This window comes from Charadrius vociferus, unplaced genomic scaffold (assembly GCF_000708025.1).
Source record: "Charadrius vociferus isolate BGI_N301 unplaced genomic scaffold, ASM70802v2 scaffold52, whole genome shotgun sequence".
NCBI lineage: Eukaryota > Metazoa > Chordata > Aves > Charadriiformes > Charadriidae > Charadrius > Charadrius vociferus.
In genome coordinates this window covers 5,702,196-5,725,366 of record NW_009647572.1, presented here as the reverse complement: position 1 = coordinate 5,725,366, position 23,171 = coordinate 5,702,196, and the positions used below count along the sequence as shown (strand labels likewise).

At 39.6% G+C, this 23,171-nt stretch overlaps 1 protein-coding gene across 1 annotated transcript in view; it reads right to left on the bottom strand.

The window, feature by feature from the left end:
• The window catches only part of ZNF277 (zinc finger protein 277), a 35,914-nt gene that overhangs the window by 5,784 nt on the left and 6,959 nt on the right, over window positions 1–23,171 (bottom strand). Inside the window, exons 5-7 of the mRNA XM_009880869.1 lie at window positions 10,154–10,245; window positions 8,635–8,745; window positions 5,332–5,464 (exon numbers count right to left, since the gene is read on the bottom strand). Coding sequence (XP_009879171.1) covers window positions 5,332–5,464; window positions 8,635–8,745; window positions 10,154–10,245 — 336 coding nt within the window. The remainder of the gene's footprint in view (window positions 1–5,331; window positions 5,465–8,634; window positions 8,746–10,153; window positions 10,246–23,171) is intronic.

The following is a 23,171-nucleotide window of genomic DNA, read 5'->3' as shown; positions in this document are numbered from 1 at the left end:
ATTGCATGGTGAATGGATAACTAGGGACACTGTGATGAAAGTGCCAAGAGACTCAAGCTGACCAATTGGGTGGGAAAGAGTTCTTCAAAACATTCTTAAAGCTCTTTCAGGTTTTATAATTTTTCTTTTTTTAAAAACACTTTTTCAATTCTACAGCTTGATGGGCATCTGGGATGAAGGGTGCCTTTGTTAAGTATTCAACTTCCCTTGCTCTTTCATCCAAGATGCAAGAGCTCCCAGCAATCATCTCTAGAGATTCCCAAGAAATTCTTAACAAAACCAGAGAAAAACATAGACTTGACATTTTTAATAGTTCAAACAGTAGAAAATGCATAATTAAAAAAAATGCAGGCCTTGCTATATATCCAAGGAAAACCAACTTTTTTTAAAAAAATACTTCCTGTGTACCTCACAGACAGGAGGTTCCTACAGAAAAGTGAGGAGAGCATGCAAACGTGTGTGGTTTGATTTCTTCTTCCAAAATGAAGTCTAAATGCACAGAGATTAACTGACTCACAAGCAATTTATCTTCTCAACTTGAGCACAGTTTTAAGGGTTCTACGGGGAGAAGGTCTCTGTGCTTCACTGAGGTAACATACCTCAACTTGAGAAGAAGTGCTGAGATGGGAGAAACTAGAAACAGCAGCTGGTATCTCAAGCCGTTTTCCCAAAAGAGCAGTTACTGAACTACATGCAAATGTAGTTCCAGGCCTGTGGAGCTCAGAAACTCCAAACAGATGCTGCTTTCCCCTGCAAATTTGCTCTCACCCTTCTTCTCACCTGCCTTACTGCCATCATCTGAATTGTTGATGCTTTATTAGATAGAAGAAATGGTCTTACCAAAACACTAGTTAAAAGACATTGGATGAATTTGAATACGAAGCGCTCCCCGACTTGGTGAATTTTATTAAGTCTTGAGCTATCACCAACAGATAAAGGATTTTCCTTCACTGTTTTACAAAATATACACCGCGTAAGTCAAAACAGTCTAAATATAAATAGTAACCCCAATAACAAAACATTCTTCCCCTGGCCTCCCAACAGATAATAATGATGATTTAGGGCTTGGCAATAAGGAGAAAACATGTTTTTATCTTTGAGGAAAAGTGAAGGCTTTATGAAACAAGTTTTCTAGTAAGTAACAAGTATCATTTTCAGCCATCTATCTTAGTCATAAATGCATTCATTATAGTGATGTTACATTACTATAGATATATGCCATTAGTCAATTTGAAAATAAATATCTGTGCTTCATACAATGGGTACTCTATACTTAAAGTGCTGCTGGTAACAATCAGGTGAACACAGAAGGAAAGGCCCTGTCAGTCTGGGTCCACCGCAGTTCCTTGGGCTGGGAATAAGAGAGTTTTAATACTGCCTTCTGTTCTTTTATGGCCTCCAGCAGGCACCACAGACTACAAAGTTCTTCCCTCTCCATTTTCACTTGGCTTTGTGCAAGGTGAGTCATAGGGCCACAATCTAACATCGGCACAGAATCAAGAAAATCAGGTTGGAATGTTTTTTTTGAGAAAAGAAAAATAAGGTAACCTACATATGTATCTTGGATGCATTGTTGCTCAGTTCTTCACAGTTCTTCACAGTTGGTCTTTTTCAATTTATATTTCAAGCCTTTCTGAATAAGATTGGTATCATCTTCCATACTTACACAATACTGACAAAAGACCTCCAAATCTACTGGGGAAGAGACCCCACTGCCTTTCAAGTGATTTGCATAATTGCAAAACTCCCACTGTAATTCAGTGTAACTACCTAATAATAAACTTTTGATACTTGCTTATGAAGGAAATCTATTATACATGCACATAACAAAAAAACCTTCCACTTCTACTAAAGACCACATGTAATACTCTTATCTTAACACGAACCTGTGAGCAACAGAATATGCCAATAATATGGGGGTAGACAAATCAAAGCAGCTTGTAGGTCATGACAGAACTCACAGAAAGTCGCCGAACACCGAAAGGAATTTGCACTTATATTACTTATTGTTATGCCAAATAGGAAATTTAGGGGAGGGAATTACCAACACACAGACATAAAATGTAACTTATGTTACAAAACCAGATTCTTACAACTGCACTAAGAACTCATGTGAAGCCAAAAGCAGAATGGAGGGAAAGGAAGGCGGCAGGCAAGCCTATTGCTTTAAATGAAATCAATGGGAGCTTTGCCATCAGCTTAAAAACACCAGTAAGAACTGGCCAGAAGATCATGAGGCAATTCAGCAGACATTCTCAGGACATCTGAACAAAAAGCCCTTAAAGCCTCTCAGTACAAAAGCCACAAAATAAAGGAAACTGCCAGTTCCAGCTTTATAAGACTATTTCACCCAGTGCTTGGTGAAGATAATATGTAATGGAAAATTATAAAAAAAGGACAATAATGTCTGTAAGATGGTTGTACTAAAAAACTATCCAATTAAGTAGCTTAAGATCCAGCTGCTGTTAGAAAAGCTTTACGGTGCACATCCTAAAAGTAAGGTGGATAAGACTGTAATAATATTGATGTTTATCATTAGAGACCTACTTAATCTTATAGTCTCTTTATGATGAAAAGAAACTTGATCAAACTGGCATAGGAAGATCTTTATTACATTCTGAAAGTTCAAACCTTTCTGTGAAAACATACAAAAAATAGACAAATTGTATGCCTACATCTTTAGGTCAAGATGAATTCAGTAGTAAATTTTGAAACCATACATCTATCATTTCAGATAAGATATCTAATCCATGTCTGTGTCTGTGAAATTGTGTAATTCCCCTGGACATTTACAGCAATGCAAAGCACAGATCTTTAAGGCTCATTGATAAGTCAGTAAAGCCTGATAATACACATTAAAAAAAATATCCTTTAGTAAATTGTGAGGTGCTGGGGGAGAGGAAGCTAAATCTCTACATCAAGTCATTACAGAAAGCAGACCTTGCATATTATCTAGAATTCACTGAATATAGGATTCTTTTTTTCAAGCTGAGTCTATCACATTAATATAATCTACTGTAGTCTACATATGTGCAGTAGAGAATAATGTTATTTCTCCTCACGTGTAAAGACCAATCTACTGAACCCCTGGTGAACAAATTAAAGTTCTTCCCTTTAATCTACTTCTCCTTTGTGGAAAAATAAAGGCTTTGCCAAAGGCTATTTTGAAAGCAAACACTTTGTACTACATAGGAACTATCCTAAAAATTTCACGTTAATGAAAAATGTAATCTCATGCAACATCAGTGTGCAAATATACATTTTATAGCAAACTATTTTTATAAGTGTTTAAGACAGAGTTTTAAGTCTGGTTTTAATCCTTTATTCCAAAAAAAATCCTTTCTTTAAAAGAAGAAATGTCAGAAGTTCTGATATGACTACAGTTTGAAGGACCAGAAAGACTGAGTAGAAACAGTCCACTGGGTAGAACGTAGTGAAAGGCAATTGAAAATTTGTGGAAAGAAAACATGGCTGTAGCAGAACATATAGAGCCAGAAAAAGAATTGTGATCGATCAAAGTATGTCCCAGAAGAAGCACTGGCAGCATACTGGTAGAAACCTTGCACATGCAGACACCCCTGCCCAATTTTGAACATTTTGGTGGTTTGACATATTTTATTTGAATTATATTCCCCACCCTTTGTCTGTACTAGCAAGACCTGAAAAATATATCTGTAAGCGATGCTGCTAAGTGATCAATACCTGAATTGGTTCAGGCTCGCATAAGAAGTCACTCTGCAAATTCCTGCCCAGATTACCAGCAATAACTAAAGAGGACCACGGCCCTGACTTGAGTGCTGTCCTGTGATTGCCCATACTGTTTACTAGTTTGCATGCACCGTGGCCACGCCAGCAGCACTACCCAGACAATGCTTGGACATGGCTCAGGAAGTGTATAGGCCACAGATCAGTCTCAGTAGACAGCACAGATAAGGGCACCAGTTCTGGAGCAACTGGAGAGAGTGGGAAAAGAGGTTAGGTATATGAATATTAGTCTTGCTGTTATATTTACTTTGGCATATTCTGCTTATTAACATGACACAGCCACTGTGTCTCCACTGATGTTATGACTTTCCTGCATGTCTCTAAAATTGCTGAAGGGGTATCACATGGTCCTCTGTGCTTCTAGGCAGTCATCTAGCTCAGTTTCCTGATCAAAGCTAGGACAGATTCAAATCCAAACAATGAATGGAAATTAGACACAGAAGGTAATTTAAAGGGGATCCCAAGTTCTGAAAACGTAAGATTACCTACAGGACTAGCAGAGAAGAACGAAACTATTAAAATCACTTAAAAAAATTACAATGTTAAATTTAAGTCTGTTAACTTGCAAGGAAGAAGTGAATGCTCAGTTCTGTTGAGGAGCTGAGAACATCTACCCTGCAGAGCTTCATAACTTTTTGTCCACTGTGCAGCATGTATAGGTCAGTTTTTAAAGCAGTGATATTTGAATATCTAGAAAAGAAAATAGAGGCCTCAGATCATTGATCTTTGGAAGGAAAGTATACAGGATAATAGAGGGAATTCACTCCATTGTGGGTAGAAGGGACTTGGCAGAGCATTAAACATGCAACTTTTTGTTCTTAGTATTAGAGTAAAACCCAGGGAGAGAAATTAAAGGTAAGGAGTAGGTAAACCAGTCAAGGACGCCTATTTATAACCTGGATATTAACACATGTATTAACACTGGCACAAAGACTAGTTCAGGTGAAATATAGTTATTGCTGGGACAGAATGAAGCAGCTCCTATATTCATGAGTTGAAGACACCAAGTGAAAATCTGTTACACACATGCATACATACTCTCAAAGGTCTGTGTCCTGGTTTGAGATAAAAAATATGAATACCTAGCAACACACACCTACCTGGAGGCTAAAAACAAAGACTTACTTTTTCTTACATCTATGTGTCTTTCGTTTTCCTCCTCTTTGCATTTAATTTACACTCTGAAGAGCACTTCCAGCTTAAGGTTTGTAGAAAACAAGCTCAAAGCCAATAGCATTCAAGTTAGACCTCCATTTACTTCATTACTCTATTTCATTTTCCCTTCTGGTTATTAAAGCAGAGACTGAGCACTAATGACATGATGATTAGCATCTCTTCAAGCTGCATTCTTGCATCTCTCGAAATCAATTCTCAACAACAGATGTTTACTATCCCTTAGTTTAACAATTATCCAGAATATCATACCATAAATGAGCATATTTCTTAAGAGTCCTTCACTTGATTTTTGACCTTTGTACTAATTGCTGGTTTGGAATTACTCACTTTTAACAAGACATTCTCTGTATTTCTTTAGTCAATTTGCTAATAATTCATAGAAGCACTTACCAAATAATTAATGATATAAAATTTGTCATATTCTTTGTTTTTGGCATTGATTCTGCGATGCTGCTTCTTTCTCATGTGATCTTTAAGTGTGTTTTTGTCTCTGAAGACTTTTTCACAGTATAAACACTGCAAACTAAGACAAAAAGGTAAACAGGTCAACACATGAAAACAAGAATAGTACAAGATAATATCCTTAAATAAGCTGGAGATATATACAGAAAGATTGATGCTAAGCATAAGAGAGCAAGCTAAATGAAAAATAAAGTTTATTTAAAAAAACCCCAACAACAAGGTAATCTTAGTTCACAATAGAGTCAATCAAACACAGCGATGACAAAAATGACATGAAAATATAGATGATAAAAAAGTTTAATGTTTGCCCCATATGCAAAGTAGGAAAAAACTCTGATTACCCAAAATTGTCCTACCAGGGTATGGGAGAGCTGCTAATTGGTCAACATGTGAACCCTTAACTCAGCATGCACTTATACTGGCATCTAATCCATCAGTAACTGTTTCTTTGTAATTTAGAGTGAAAAAACCCAAACTCTGAATTTGCTACATATCTTTAAAACCAATTCAAATTAACTAAACAGAAAGTTTTATACTTCTATCTCAACAGAGAGGCAAAATGAAAGTTTGCCAGGGTGATAAATGTGTTTTGAAATACAGAGAAATCAAATTTAGTAAATAAATTCATATACACAAATACACACGTGTGTATATATATAACAATTAATGTATACATATATACATACATACGTATATGTACATATATATATACACATATATAGACATGAATTATTATACATATAGACACATTACTTGACAAGGTGAAATCATTTATTAACAAATGAGAATTTTACCACAGTATGTCTTCCAGAGCAATTCAGGCAAAACAGAAGTATACGCACTGTATTAAATTCTCTATTATAAGTACTATAAAATAATTGTTCTCTCCACTGTAGTATCAAATGACAACTGAAAGTTGAGCCTATAAAGCATTAAATCAAGTCTCTTGACTCAGACAGTGCGACTATGAGGACAGTAATCTGCATTTCAGCCTAAATGGGCGATTCTCCCTGAAATGGATGATGGTCATTTTTTTGGGCAGAAACATAGCAGAGCCCTGGCCTTACAGGAACATTCTTGTTTAATGGATTTATGTCTTGAGCCTCTAGTTAGCTGAAGTGCTAAAACACTTTTCTTATAAGTGATGGCTTACATATCCTACCACGATGGAGACCGTTTCTTGGGCCCTTTGAAAAATTATCTCTGCAGGGGGATGAGGAAAACTCCTAGAAAATAATTTCTCATGAAATAAAAACTTTGTAACTGTGGCATTATATCTTTGTATTGGAGATGCCGGCTGGCAGGAAAAACAATTTGATGGGAGGGAAAAATGGCAGCACTTTAAGACACAAACCCCACAGATATTAAAAAATTGCAGTGGCTCTGATTTAAAATGATCACTTTTTTTTCTTTACTCACAGATGAAAGCATGCTTGATTGTACAGCCAGAAGGAATTTTAACAGTGTCTGGGTCAGGCCTTTCTGTGATTTCCCCAGGTTTTAAGATATAGATGTTGAAGAAGAAAATTATTTTCTTACTCAGGCATTTGCCCTCAACAGAAACCATTAATATTGTGCCTAGAAGGTATGTACTTATACCCTGAAAACCCTCATGCTCCTTCAGCAAAGGTGCATTCAGATTCCCTTCAGGTCTTCAGCAATTCAGGATTCTCGGTGGTTTTTTTGCCTTCCAAGAACTGTTGTATCATCTAGGCTTACCGTCAAAGAAGTTTTGAGCTCTTTTTGTGCTTGCAGCCTCACAATCTAAGTACTGCCTTGTTGGTGAATCACAGGTCCAATGGAGAATACAGATATGAATTTTAATATCTGCTTTGCTCCACCTAACAGCAAAGTGTTTGCTCTGCTTGTGAAAGGCATTCCCAGGAAGAGTACTTAATGCTTTTCCCCAGCATATACAATGTAGTCACACTATTTCCCTGAAACAAGATTTTTCTCCTCTTAATAATATTTTTGGGTACTATTCTACTACAATAGCTATTAAGTCTTCTCTTAGCAGTATGAGAAGTGGCCTTTCATTGCTTTGGAAGCAATTTCAGCATGTATATGAACTACAGAGAGGACTGGCTTTGAGAAACCTCCATTGAAATGAAACCCTCGGGTCCTGCTGATAAATAGTAAAGGTGCAATTTATCAGTGAGCAAAGTACCTCACTGCATTAGTCAACACCTATGATAACATAAAAGACATTCTTAATACATCCTCATTTCTGGAAGTTAACCTGTATCTATTGTGACTGCACATTCTTTCTCAGCCCAAAGACTAAATCAGAGAGCACTGTTGACGTTCCCATCCTTTGAATCTGTCTTTTTTTTTTTTCCAGATGTACAAATCAATGCATCCTAAATTTACTTGGAAGGATATTTACTCTTAATTTCTATATTCCAATTTTCACAAATCCCAGTGTTCTGTGGCTTTTGATAACTAAGTCTAAGATTTAAGCAAATTTCTCCTACGGTCTTTGATTTCAGATTGTATTAAAATGTAATAAACTTGTTAAAGCTACAGCTTAATTCTTAAGGAAGTACATTTTCTGCCAGAGCCCGATTTATATTTGCAGCATATTGTCCCATTTGTGAAATCCATAAAGGGTACTTAGATACTTGCAAAGGAAACTCAACATGAAGAATTTCTTGCTCTTTGCTACCCAAGTTCTTCTCACAAATTCCCTTTTTAATGCCTTCAGCCATCTCAGGTTTACATGTTTCTGAGGCAGCATCTGCACTGGCTTTCCCCTTCTGCTCTGGGATATACTCTATAAGCAGTAGAGAAGGGAGAGACCAAACATCCCACAGTATCTATATATAAACAGGCAAATAAAGATGGGCGTAAGAACTCTGTATTCAGTGATTAAAGAGATGTTTAGCAAGAAGATTGTTATGATGAGAAAGAAGAACATTAACTCTAACAGTTATGAGGAAAAGGGACGTGCTATTATTGTTGTCAATGGAAACTGTGCAATGCATAACAACTGAAGCACTGCGTGACTCCATTTTTCCAGCAAACACATACTATGAATTGTTATGAATTAGCTTTCAACAAGTCAACAAAAAGCCTTCAAAGAGCACTTATGATAAACTTACATTCTCTCTTTGTTTCTTCTTAACTCACCACAAATATTGAATTAATTTTAACCCAACTTATTTCCAAGGTTAAATGAAATATCACCTACGTCCATTAAAACAAAACAAAACAAAACAAAAACCTACTTACTTGTCAAGCTTCTCCTGTAATACAGCCAAAAACTCACTGCAATTCACAATGTTATCTGGCAGCCCAATGTTAAAAGCATGCTCTCTTGCCATATGATTGAGCAGGACAGATCTAAAAAGACATTAAAAAAATTACGTATTTTTTAAAAATATATATAAGAATTATTAAATTAGTGACTCAAAATACACCAGTTACTCGAAAAATGCACAAAAGCCAACATTAAATAAACAATAATAGTGTTGCTGCCACCGCTAGAAAAAAAGAACTCTACTTCATTGAAATAGGAAGTTTTCCATTTCAGCTCTGCTGTACATTCAGTAACATTTCAACTGCTTAATCTGCGTGCATGAAATATAACCCTTTAAATGAAAATTACAGTATAGTTTATTTTGACCCTCACTGTTAGCAAGGCTCATTTATTAACTTGAATAAGCAAATCACATGTTTCAAGCAACCGTCTTGAGAAATATTCTAAAAAGCCATTTGTCAGTTTGCTATGCTGGTTAACAAAGCAGAAATTCTTGGGTGTGATATGCTTTTACAGGAATATTGCTTCACACAGCACTAGCACCACAATGAGCACTCAGAAATACGCATGAACAAACCAAACAGACGTTTAATTAAGTTATTTTTCTAATAGAGGTATATTGTTAATTCCTTAGGGGCCTATCATCTCTACATGCCTCAACTTCTGCATTTGGGGACTAAAGAAACATCCAAGTGTTAGCCCTGCTGAACCTTGCTTTTACAACAGTCCAGGCATGACTTTCAAATCACATATTCTGTGAGACCCAAGAGTAAGCAGAGGATGCAGTTCTTGGGGGCTGAATGATTTGAACTTCACTACACCAGGCAGTAAAGAGAATAGGACACTCACACAACATTGGGATCACCTGCAGGGACACAATCCCAGGTTCTTCTACCTTTCCAGAGTACCAGAACTACCCATGCAAAGAGACACTCAGGGATAAGACTCAGTCTCTCCAGCTGAAATGGATGTACTGTATAAAACCAAATTGTCATCAAAGCAAGCACTTGAATGCAATTCCCGCTCACACTTGAATGATGCTGCAAAGTACTCCATTCTCACTCTAATTTTCCTCCCCTCTTTTTCATTCAATCTTCAAATTGACACTTGTTTGGTGAGATTTAAACAGGAAAAAGTATAACTGGATGGAAATACTTTTTTAACAGCTCATACTGACTTAAACAGCTCTCCTGGCCACTAAAACAACTGCCGAAAACCTGTTTCACTTTAAAATGGTTCAGCTCCCAACTCCTGCTTACTGTATAGTATAAAAAGTTGTACTGGAATAATTAAAGGATTGAGAAGTGGGAGGGGGTCTATTTAAAATGGCACTGCAGTTGAAAGAAATAATTAAATTATACCTTAAAATGAATTCTATCTTCTGAGTCCTACCATTAGGTACTAACTCGTTCGATTACATGAAAACCATAAACAAAGATGCTGAGGAGATATGAAAAAATAAAACAAAAGCAAACAAGTCAATAAGCAAACCTGTTTCCCGTGAATTCTTGATCACAGAACATACACATACTATGAAAACTTGTGTCATATCTCTCTCGCTGTTGCTGTTCTAGAATTTCTCTCTATGAAAGGAAACAGATACAGTTATTCAGATAAAAAATAAGAATCATTCCATCACATAAGCTTATTTTACCTCTTTATCCTGACTGCTTACAATCAACATAGAAAATTAAAATGGGCTGCTGACACAAACCAGACGTTAGTAATTTTTTGAAGCTGGGTTCTCAAAAAATTACAAGTTTTTTCAAAGGCGGTATGTGCTCCAGTCAAGTTCCACTAAAATTCTATACAAGGTGCATGGAAAGAAATGAAATATGACCAATCCATAGTGAGATTTTACACAGCTATTTAAATGGTTCCATATATAACATACCATTTTATTGTTTCTACATAGGTTCAGATCTACCTCTGGTATCAGTGAGCAAGTTTATGGGTAATGACATAATGCCCAGTGGCATGATAAACTCAATTTTACACGTCTTAACACAAGCAATCTAGAAGACTTTTTCATAATATGGGACCAATGACAAGAGCCCTGGCAGTTTCTGCAAGGACCTATGGCACGTAATAAACTCAGGGGAAAGGACAAACTGATTGCCTTTACAACTAGTCCTGTTTAATGTAGAGCAACAGGCTAGGCTGGACACTTTACAACACTTGACCATAACAACAACAAAATCATGCAGCAGGCGATTTTCTCTGATGCTGTAACAGCAGCAGTGTAGTTATCATAGAACAGTTTGGGTGGATCTTTAAAGGTCATCTAGTCCAACCCCCCTGCAATAAGTAGGGACGTCTTGAACTAGGTCAGGTTGCCCAGAGCCCTGTCCAACCTGACCTTGAATGTTTCCAGGGATGGGGCATCTATCACCTCTCTGGGCAACCTGTGCCAGTGTTTTACCAAGCTTATTGTAAAAAAGGTCTTCCTTATACCTAATCTGAATCTACCCTCTTTTAGTTTAAAGCCATTACCCCTTGTCCTATTGCAACAGGCCCTGCTAAGAAGTTTGTACTTAATAAGGTCTCCCCAGAGCCTTCTCTTTCCAGGCTGAACAGTCTCGACTCTCTCAGCCCTTTCCTCATAGCAAAGGCGCTTCGTCATTTTTGTGGCCCTCCTCTGGACCCACTCCAACAGGTCCATGTCTTTCCTGTGCTTAGGGCTCCAGAGCTGGACACAGTACGCCAGGTGGGGTCTCACAAGAGTGGAGTAGAGTGGCAGAATCACCTCCCTTCACCTACTGGCCACCCTTCTTTTTCCCAGGGTATGGCTGGCTTTCTGGACTGCGAGCGCACATTGTTGGCTCATGTCCAGCTTTTCAACCACCAGTACCCCCAAGTCCTTCTCCGCAGGGCTGCTATCAACCCCTTTATCCCCAAGCCTGTATTGATACTGGAGGGTCATCCTGACCCAGGTGCAGGGCCCTGCGCTCAGCCTTGTTGAACCTCATGAGGTTTGCATGGGCCCACTTCTTGAGCTTGTCCAGGTCTCTCTGGATGGCATTCCATCCCTCAGGCCTGTGAACTGTACCGCTCAGCTTGGTGTTGTCTGCAAAACTGCTTAGGGTGCACTCAATCCCACTGTCCATGGCATTGATGAAGATATTGAACAGTACTGGTCCCAATACAGACCCCTGAGGGACACCCTTGTCACCAATCTCCATCTGGAAATTGAGCCGTCAACCACTACCCTCTGGATGTGACCAACCAACCAATTCCTCATCCACCGAACAGTCCACCCATCAAATCCATACTTCTCCAGTTTACAGAGAAGGATGCTGTGGGGGATCATGTCAAAGGCCTTACAGAAGTCCAGACAGACAACATCCGTAGCTCTTCCTTGTCCACTGATGTAGTCACTCTATCATAGAAGGCCACAAGGTTGGTCAGGCAGGATTTGCCCTTGGTGAAGCCATGCTGGCTGTCTCGAATCACCTCCCTGTCCTCCATGTGCCTTAACATAGCTTCTAGGAGGATCTGTTCCATGATCTTCCCAGGCACAGAGGTGAGGCTGACAGGTCAGTAGTTCCCAGGGTCCTCCTTTCTGCCCATTTTAAAAATTGGTGTAATGTTTCCCTTTTTCTTGTCACCGGGGGCTTCACCTGACTGCCATGACTTTTCAAATATCATGGAGAATGGCTTGGCAAATACATCAGCCCATTCCCTCAGAAGTCTGGGATGCATCTTGTCAGGTTCCACAGAATTCTGTATGTTCAGGTTTCTTAGGTGGTCTTGAACCTAATCATTTCTTACAGCCGGAGGGACTTTTCTCTCTCAGTTCCTGCCTTGCTGTCCATCCACTTGAGAGATGTGGGAAGAGAGATTGACAGTGAAGACAGGCAAAAAAGTTGTTGAGTGCCTCAGCCTTCTCCATGTCCGTCGTTATACTGTGGAGTTATTATACACTTCAGATGGAAAGGCCATAATCACCCCGGACATAGGAGAATTGGTGTTTGGAATAAAAATTACCATACTTTCAGCCTGGCAGTACACGACCCTGTACTTGTGTTTTAAGTGCTGATAACTGGTAAAGGAGTTCTTTTCTGTGCAATGCAGAGGAGCTGCTGTCTGCTTTCTGACATTTGGGATCCTAACTGAATGTCTTAAAGGATTTTCTCAATCTCTTCATCTCCTTAGAGCCTGCAACAGTGGAGCTTTGTGTTTCTTACCTACTGCTTTAGTACCTTTTTTGTGTGGATTAAGGCCCAAATATGCCCACAGTCTACATCTAAATTCACATTCAGCTAGGCATTCAGTTGGATAAGTTCCATGGAGAGCAGAAAGGAAAGAAAAATAAAAGAGAAAAGAAAGGGGAAAAAAAAAAAAGAAAAAAGAGGAAGGCTTTAGCTATTGTCATTACTGGCTTAAACATGCCCTGCAGCATGGATGGGCTGGTGTGGGCCCACCACACCACATCTCGTTGCCCACGGAGAGGTGTGAGGAGGCTGACATTGGGCCAATAAATGTGCTCTTGGTTTCTTTACCACAAAAGCAGCACGCTGTGTCCAGCGAGGGGCAGTGGGATGAAAAGGATGCCTGCTGGAGAGAGCAGGAGTTGCATTTGGCCTAGGGCTGGGGCTGCTGTGGGGGACAAGCTCACTGTGCCTTAGCCCCTTCTAGGGCCCATATTCAACCACACAATTTGGGAGCTGTAGCTGTTGCACATTAGCTAAGAGCCTCTTACCCTGAAAATGCAGATCCTGGGACTTTGTTGTTTTTTTTTTTGTACTACAAGGTATACATTTTATGTTGGAGTCATGCTCAGCAGCGCCTACTCGAATTCCGGGCTGTATCCGCTGCGTTATGCAAAACATCAACTAACAGAAATATAAATTCCTGTTTTTGAGGGCTGACTCCAGGAAGAGATAAATGGAGCGTAACACACCTTGTGAGAGCCCTTCAGCAGAGACCCAATTAAGTGAGGATATCTGTCTGCTCCACACAGGCAGCGAACATCCCACAGCACGTCAGTAGGAGCTGAGGCTTTCTCTGGTACTTGTAGCTGTCACCTCTCTCCGCTTAGCAGCAATCTGACCCTGTTTGGCTTACTTTGAATTTGAAGGTGTCTGCATGTAGTTTATATACTTTGTCAAATGCACTAGAAACAATCTAAAAGGAAATCAAAAGATACCACGTACAATTCAAACATTAAGATACCAAGGGTTTAAACACCCCCAACCTCCCATTAACGATATTCCAACGTAGCTTCCGGATTGTACTCTACTAGGAGAGGAAATACTTGGCTGCATACCTCCAGATTCCCACTTTATACAAATTGCTTACTGGAGCCCTGGTGAGCTGCTACTCCCAGTTATGCCTGAGGGGGAAGGAGAAGCACACTGTATCCTCCAGACAGATGGTGCTCCTGCTACTCTGCTCTCTCAACCTTCCCGTCTGCCCCTACACCAGCACGCTCGGCAGCTGGGGAGCTTTGACTAACCCAGCATCGCAGCTTTGTCGATTTACTCAACAGAGTTTAACAAATGCTTTCCAAGGTAGACACTCCTTCTATCAAACGTTGGCATCATTCATTGCTACGGGGAACTTTTTGAGCCAGCAAGCAAATTTGGTACTTCCACAGGTGAGGAATTAAAAGCACTGGTTCAAGTCAAGTACAGCAAAAGAAAGAGGTCTGCTCTTCTTCCCTGCAGACACTCCCAAACACCCTTCTACCTCCGCTCCATTGCTGGGACTCTGAAGGGAGAATTGCAATTACAATAACTTGCATAAAACTTTTGGGGTTTTTCTGAGTGGAGACTTTCAGCTGGTAATGAAAGTCAAGCTTAAACTGAAGTTATGAGGTAGGAAATGAGTAATTTACTTTAATAGCTGCACCAGATTCTAACCCATTGGAATTGTTGGGGCTGTTAGCACTAATTCGTGGTTGATACTATGACAAAAAAAAACCAATCCAAAACATTTCAGCCATGAATATTTTCCAAAATTTTTTTATGATACTGTGTCACATCAAGGTGTCAGAGAATGAGAGGGCAAAGTTATGTGAGGTAAAAATAAACAGATGACAAAATATACTTATATTAATTTTCTTTTTCCATAATGAATAAAAGAATTGAGCACAGACACTCAACTCAAAACACTACAAAAGTAAGTGAATCCAATGCCATAGCTTGATATCAGGAAAATAGTTTGCAATATTGATACAGTTTGTTGAATAATTCCTGACACCCATCCCTCTCTATCTTTTGTGAGATGTTGTGACAGCTATTTGTCCTCCATTCTTTCTGCCACATTCCATGATTTGCTAACTGTTCCCCTCCAAAATCCATTACTTTACTAAAGACTGTCAAACTAGTCGTGAAACAACCATTGACAGAACAAATATCCTCACTGATACAAAGTAGAACCTGAATTGCAGAGGCTTTTAGTCTAAATTCTTTGTCCTCACAAGCCACATGAAGCTTATGAGATCAACCAGGCACCATCAAAAATAAGTACTGCTAGATGACAAGTTCTTGGGAGCACATTTTTAGACAGAGCCTAGCTCAAATAAGCAGTAGATATGACTGTGGCAGTTAGCAGCCTCCCGTGGAATACCTTTAGGAAAATTCTCTATGACATGGTTCATCACCTTCAAACACGGCAAATGGAAGCTGGATATTACTGATCATACTTAAATGCAACAAAAGTGTAGTTGCTTTGCAGAAGTACTTAATGAATTCAGTAAAATCAAATTCAGTTTTAATCCAATGTCCCTTTTTTTCTGTCTGGAAAAAACCTCTTCTACAGGTCTTAGTTGTACACTTTCTACTATGTGAGTGATCTAACATAAAAAAATCCAACCAAATTACAAAATACTATATATTCTGTCTTTTAACTAACAAAATGAATAAACATGGTAAGGATGTGCAATTGTTTATACCAGGATGATCGTCTTTAAATACAACAGCATACTAAACTGCTAATACAAAAGAAATTTGATCATTTGCATGACAATTTGTAACTGGGGGTCTGGAGAAATGCCCTGCACATTCACAATGCTCAGTTTGAGGTTGTGAGGAGTTCAGACCTTCACCCAGGAGGTGGTAATTTAAAATGTGCCTGTTCCTCTCCTAGGAAGCAATATTTTGGAAGAAATTACCCATTTTTTTTCCAGAAGTGCTTAAGCACTATGCATCAGCAAGAATTCACACTCATAATCAGTAAAAGATGAAAAATGCATACTTGCAGCTAGTAAGCACTTTTCTCTAAACAATTACTTCGTCTCTGGTCTATAGTTCAAGAGACATTCAAGACATACAAAATGTCTTCAAAAGGTAAGATTAAAAACTAACCCTGTTGAATGCCAAAAGCTATGGACTCAGTTCTTTTTATGGACAGTTCTTTTTATGGCACATTAGACTTTTCTGATATTGCAGCTCCTGCTGCCTTTCCCTCCAACAGACACTGTATCCCAGGTGCTAAATTGTCTGCCTTTATTGCTCTCAGACCACTGCTTTTTTTTTTTTTTTCTTTTTTTATCATAAACTCCTTTACTAACAAGGCCCTCATAAATAATTTACGTAGCTATTTAAATGCATGGCTTGGATCACTGACGTAGAACAACCATTCACAACCAGGACTCAGCACAAGCTTTGCTGCTTTTGATTCCAACCTGAGGAAAGAATTGGTCGTCAAATTTTTGCCTGTTTTTTCCAACTACCTCCATTGGTCTAACAAAAATACATTACTTCTTTCGCCGAACTCTGTCTCTTACAGTCACAGCACTTCTGATACATAATAAAGTAAGGCAGAAAGTACTTCTCTAGCTTCAAGATAGAGGCAGATTACACTGTAGTTTGGGACAAGATCATGGAGTGACTTTGACTGCAGTGAGACCTGAATTTATTATTCCTCTGTTCAGGAACCCATTTGTGCAGGGGAGGATGGATTCTGCAGTTCCGTCTCTAAAACAGAGCTAACAGCAGTACATGTCTTCTTTTTGTCTTCTTCGGGACCAAAAAAAAATATTACTGCCATAAGCACTGAAAAGGCAAAGTCCAAAGTTTCCCATCCAAAGACTGAAGCATACAAATAGTCTCAACTTTAAGTATTTCAGTACTGGGCTGGATTAGGGCATATTGTAGTTTGGGGTTCTTGTTGGCATCTGCTTTGCCAGTTCTGGTCCTTTGCTCTCATCCTCTCTAGGCAAGAGACTAGAAAGACAGTATGTGATACAAATGATCACTTAAGAAAAGTTCCAATGAAAGCTTTTCATAAATGGTGCTATATTCTCTGGGGAGGTAGTTTGCTTAAAGATGTTCCTTTGAAGAGGAAACTTCACAACTTTCTTCACCAAAAGGGCTGCCAAGCATTGGAACAGGCTGCCCAGGGAAGTGGTTGAATCACAGTCCCTGGAAGCGTTTAAAAGACATGTAGATGTGGTGCTTAGGGACACGGCTTAGTGGTGGACCTGGCAGTGTTAGGCTGATGGTTGGACTTGATGATCTTAAAGGTCTTTTCCAAATGATTCTATGACTCTATGACTGTTACAGTGTGACTGAGCACTTAGTCACACTGTTGTGAAGAGTGCATGATCACAGGCCACATTCCTTCTGTTATGATAATGGATCAATTAATACTATTGAAATCAGAGTGTCTACCTGGGAAATAAGGTACTACCAGAGACAGCAATGTAGGTGTGCATTTGGATCTAAATAATATCAGAGAAAGACTTCACAATAAGAATATGTATTTTATCAAGCTCTCCTAGGTGATGTCTCATACACACAGTGTGTATCTTTAGTTGTAGTTTCTTCCAATTTAAATAAGAGTTACACTTCCCTGCTGAGTGCTCACAGAAACTAGCTATTGCTGTAGGCAAAGGAAGCAAGTGAAATAGATTCTGATTTGAAAAAAAAAAAAATGGTGCTGACAGATCACAACAAGAAGCTGCTTATACACTTTACTGTCAGTAAAACAAAACAGCACAGTACACCGGGATTGGTGACACTTGAGACGCACTACAGACTTTAAAAACTTGCCAAACACATTATTTATTTGACAATTATACACTCCATTAGGATAAACTACTCTTATTATAAGAGTAAGAATTGGTTTCTTACCAAAAGAAGACCTTTGGGTTTGTGTCTACAGTTTCCTCAAAGATTGGCTGATGAGCATTAAATTGTGCTTGTAGCTACTAAATAGGAAAAACATTTATAAAGAAACATGGTATCAGAAACTTCACATCTCCATAAAGACTTGCAGTCTTATCTGTATATCAATAGCTTGTCTCCTAACTTCTATATTCAGCTTCTCTCCTTACTGATCACTGACTTCAGTTCTCCAACTTCAAACAGTACTTTCTCACCTCTTGACTACAGAAGAAAAACCAACTTACAATTCTGTAATCATTATCATGTCCTCACAAATGTTATCTTATGAAGACTGCCTTTTCTTTAATATTGTCAGATGCCTGCTGGAGAAGCCCTTCAGGAAACAGATTAGCTGTGAGGTGCATGGAAATACAAGGAATATGTCAGGGTAGGACATCCAGTCTGGAGAACACTCGACACCTTCGAAGCCAGCTGTCACACCACCCATGTGTTTATGTATGTACATGTGTTTACTCACTACTTTGTGCACTTTCCCCTCTCATCCAGTGACTGTGAAATTCATACCCCACTGGGTAGACAGACAGATCAGCATGTCAAAGACTAGTCAGTAAGGAATGAAGGACAATGGCAATAGAGACCCGCTTCTGGGACAGGGAAGAGAGGAAAGCAATGGGGCAGTAACCTACTCTCATCCAAGAGATGTTGCCTATCTGGAAATGAAACTGAGAGTACTCCACTTCATCTGGTACAGGCTGATCACCCAACTGGGCATTCCTTAGATACTTAGATAAGATGTTACCACAAAACACTGTGAACAAGAATGAAGTAGGAAAAGGAATGGGTAGTGTCTTCCTGAATCTTTTTGGTTTTGTTCAAGGCTCAGGCATAGATCAACACGTTCTGAAAAGGAGTATATAGCTATGGAAACAGTGACAAAATAGGGAGCATTTAAGAACATTATCATATGGCTGGGGAAACAAAGGCTACCAATGAGCCTCCTGACAAAGAAGCGAAAGAGAATTTTAGGACATCAGCTTGTCAGCTAAGTGCGGAGACTTTAAACTAGGTTTGAAAGGACAGCAACAAAAACCCCAAAGAGAAATAAGAGTTGTGACCAACTGGAAAAACAGGAAGTTGGGAAGAAAATGGTGGTGGTAGGGAGGAAGGGATGTAAGAAGGAAAACAAGCTGGACAGTCTGCTGAAACACAAAACCTAGGTAGGCTGAATGAGTACAAAGACCAAACTGTAACTTAGCTGGCATTATAATAAATTGGCAAAAGTCTCAGGATTGTAAAATGAGTGTTAAAAATGTATCGTGAAACCTCTGAGGTGCATTCTCCTGACTCTTTTTTGTATGGCAAGTTGCCTCTTAGGAATAGGGAAAATATTTTGTTCTGTTGGAAATTATGCACATTCAAATCTGACAGAATTTCCCCAAGAGTCATTATGGGATTACATAAAGTGGTTTCTGACCAATAGTGACACAAGTCTTCAAAAGCCCATGGAGAATGGGCAAAGTTCCAGAGTGCTTGAGAAAAGCAATTAAATATTGAACATAGGAAAAGAAGGACCTATAGAATTTCAGATGTAGGTATTAACATGTTAATATTATAAGCTATACTGTAAGCATTTCAGGTGTTGCATTATGTTAAATTAGGCTCACATCTTGACCCCTTCCAGTGCACAGCTTCAGCTTGAACCTTGACTCAGCTTAAGCCTGTGACAAACTGGGGATCATACAAACAGCTCATCCTGGGAAACAAGTATAGCTGAGTAGTCTAAACCACTCTGTGTCCCTTTTCCAGTTTTGGTGAAGACTCCTCTTCAAGGTCTGTCTACTAGGCAGAATAGTAGTAGACTCTTCACCTAAAACTACCAGACCAGAGAATAGCTGTAAACATGACAGCAAGACAAGGAAGTGGTAGGAGGTACGTATTTTCAAAAAAATATGTTCGAGATTTTACCTTTTCTAGAACAATCTTAATGATAAGCCCAAGTGGCTCATACTGATGCTGCCTCCCCCAGTATCTTGAGTTTTGCTGCCAGGACTTTCCTGTCTGGTTCCAAAGCTTCACAACTACGAATTCTTTGTCAAGACTGTGTTTTTCCAAAAGACCGTATCTGTTTTGTATTACACTGCCTTGTCAGCTATTTCAGCAAGCTGTGCTCTCTAACCTAGTTCAGGCTCATTCCTTGGCCTCCCTCAATACATCACAGTCACCGTAATGTCTCTGCACGACATCCACCTTGGCTAGCTCCCCCGCTGCAATACAGCCTGAAATATTCCTAAACTGGAGTTTCAAAACTGCAAAATGAAATGCTTCAGCTAGCACATTTTAAAGGCAACATTTGTCCTTGTTTGGGCTTGCTGTTGGAGACAGCAGTTAGGATTCAAAGGCTGCAGAAAAATCACCGAAGTTGTATAGTTCTGGTCTTTATTCTGCGCAACTCACATAAGCCCATTTGCCAGCTCACTCTTAATTGCTGGACTTGTCTGGAGGTAAAAGACTTTGCAAAGCAAAATAACTATTTAACTTGCAAGTCAACACTCAGATTGCAGCAAAAGGAAATGAAAAACTAAACGGACTTTATTGCTGTAACTAAAGCAGTGACTCCATCAGCCCCAACTACAGCTGCAGCTTGATTTCACAAAATCCTTCTGTAAAAACTGGAGATACAATTCTGATATTTAAAACAGTGTTAACAGTAAAGACTATTTCACACCAAAATAAGAATGCATACCTCTTTCTAACTTAATTACTCTGTAAACCAAAACAGCACTTGTGCTGGGCTGAATCCTGCACTTTTTTCTGAATCCAAGGAAACATCTATTTGCAGAGGAGATGAGACAGCTCACCTGTCAACAGATTCTGCACTCCCTTGACACTGGCAGTGGAGAGAAGGCCCGGTTGAAATAGGACTGCATAGCACAAACTACCACAAAACCAGAAACAAATTCCCTTTATAAAAAGAAAAAAGTACAGTCTGATGTGTAGCAGCCAGGAGGTACTGTTACAGTAGACAGTTCTATAGAAACATTAGCTGTGTGCTCAATCACGATGCTCTTTCTTTCCTCAAAGCCACAAACAACATGATGTATGCTTGGGAAACGAACATCATTATGACACTGCATGCCCACATGCAATGTTCAAGATGTCTTTCATAACCTCAAAGGCATCACAGGAAACTGGAAGAGGTACAAAGAAGTGCAACAATGACGTACAGTGAAGAACCATCAAATAGACAGCATTCTTAACCTCAAATCACTAAATCATTGAGGTTGCAAAGGACCTTTTGCAACCAACTAGTCCAACCCTGCTGCTCAAGCCGGGTCACAGAACTAGTTGTCCAGGACTGTGTACAGTTGTGTTTTGAGTATCTCCACATATGGGGACTCTATAACCTCTCCAGAAAACCTGTTCCAGTGTTTGACCACCCTCACAGCCAGACTGTTTTCTTGTTTTCAGATGGAATTTCCTGATTTTTAATTTGTGCCCATTGCTTCTTGTCCTGTTAGGGGGCATTAGTGAGGAGAGTCTGGCTTCCTCTTCCTTATTCCTATCAAGTATACACACACATTGGTAAGATCCCCCCTGAGTCTTGTCGTCCAGGCTTTACAGTCACAGCTCTCTCAGCCTTTCCTTGTGTGAAGGATGTTCCAGTCCTTTGATGAACTTTGTGACCCTGCACTGGACTTACTCAAGTAAGTCTGTATCTTTCTTGTGCTGGGGAACCCAGCACTGGACCCAGCACTCCACATGTGGTCTCACTAGTGCTGCGTAGAGAAGGATCACGACGTCCCTTGACACTCTTCCCAATGCAGCCCAGGATGCTGTTGGCCTTCTTTGCTGTGAGGATGCACTACAGCACTACAGCACTACAGCTCATGACTAATGAAAGACAAAATGGCGTGGGGGTTGGAACTAGATGATCTTCAAAGTCCCTTCCAACACTAACCATTCCATGATTCTACGATAACATAAGGTAGACAAATCAGGAGACAAATCATGAACGGTTTGGATAAGATAAAAGATGAATTGTTCACCACCTCTTCTAACACAGCAAACCAGCCAGGTGTGAGGTGAAAGGAACAAAAGGGCCAAATAGATGGTTCTCTCCCAGTGTGTAGTTAAGTCGTGCAACTCACTGCTGCAGGAACCTGTGGATACTGAAGTTTGTGTGGGTTCAGAGTTGGAGGTTCATGAAAGAAAAATCTATTGTGTTAATAAACACAGACACAATGTTGCTGAATTAAGAAATTCTTGAGCTGCCAATTGCTTGAGACTAGGAGAATATTTTCAGAAAAAATCACCACCAGATCAGAAGAGGGCAAATACCACAGACACTTTGCTGCTGGCAAGGATGTGATACTGATCTAGACAAACCTTTTTACTGATCCAGGACGGCTTTCCTTACGATGAATGGTAGGAGAAGCATGCTAGGCATGAGTGCATCAACTGTTTTTGTCTCAGCCCATGCCAATCCAATGCACCTACACAGGAATGAAGACTTCAGCTGAGGCAACTCCCAACTCCATGGGAAATCCTCAGTGGCAGAATCACCACAACTCCCCTTTGCAGGAGCTGGGATCCTATGGAGAGCTGTGTAAGACCTGTACATACTCCACAGGTTCTGGGGATTCGTTGGTCCTGTGCCTCGAGTTGCACAACGTTACTTTAGCCAGCAAACTGAAACAGCACTCACAGGGCAGTTGAACCAAACAGATTTTGCCTGCCAATCCCAATTTTCCTGGGGACTAGAATTTGGGTTTTGTAAGCATCTCGTTCATTCTGAATGCTTATGATTTAAGGTGTCTTTAGTTGCATGTTGTGTATGCACAGACTTGTAACAGAAACATAAGGTATGAGAAGAAACAGCATACCAAAGGGTTAAAAGGCCTGTATTGTTGATTCCCAGGCAGTAAACTGAGGAACATATTTATGTCAAGACCAGGAGATTGACAACAAGGCTGCTATGTATCCCATAACATTCACTTTTGAGTTACCCCAATGGGAAAAATAGACTAAAGATGTGTATTTCAAACAAGAAAACAAAGCAAAACAAAACAAAAAAAACCCAAAACACCAGCGGTCAGCAACATGGACTAAGACTTATGCAAGCTGAAGTCAGCAAGAGCTTAATGTGAAGGACCACCCATTCAGAACTGACAACTCTGAAAAGACATGAGAGGTCTGTCCATAGCATGAGGTTGTCATCACCAAGCAAGAAGAACCAGAGCAGTTCATGAGGACTGAAGAGCTGCCATTTCTTGTCCTTCGCATCTCACAGAAACAATACAGGCCAGACCTCCTTCACTCATGCACTGTGGCGCTTGTGACTGTGCCAGTGTGAATTAATGAAATCTGGGAAAGAGAGTGTGAATGCACAAAAACAACTTGCTTGAAGATTTTGTAAATAAGTATCACCTTCCCTT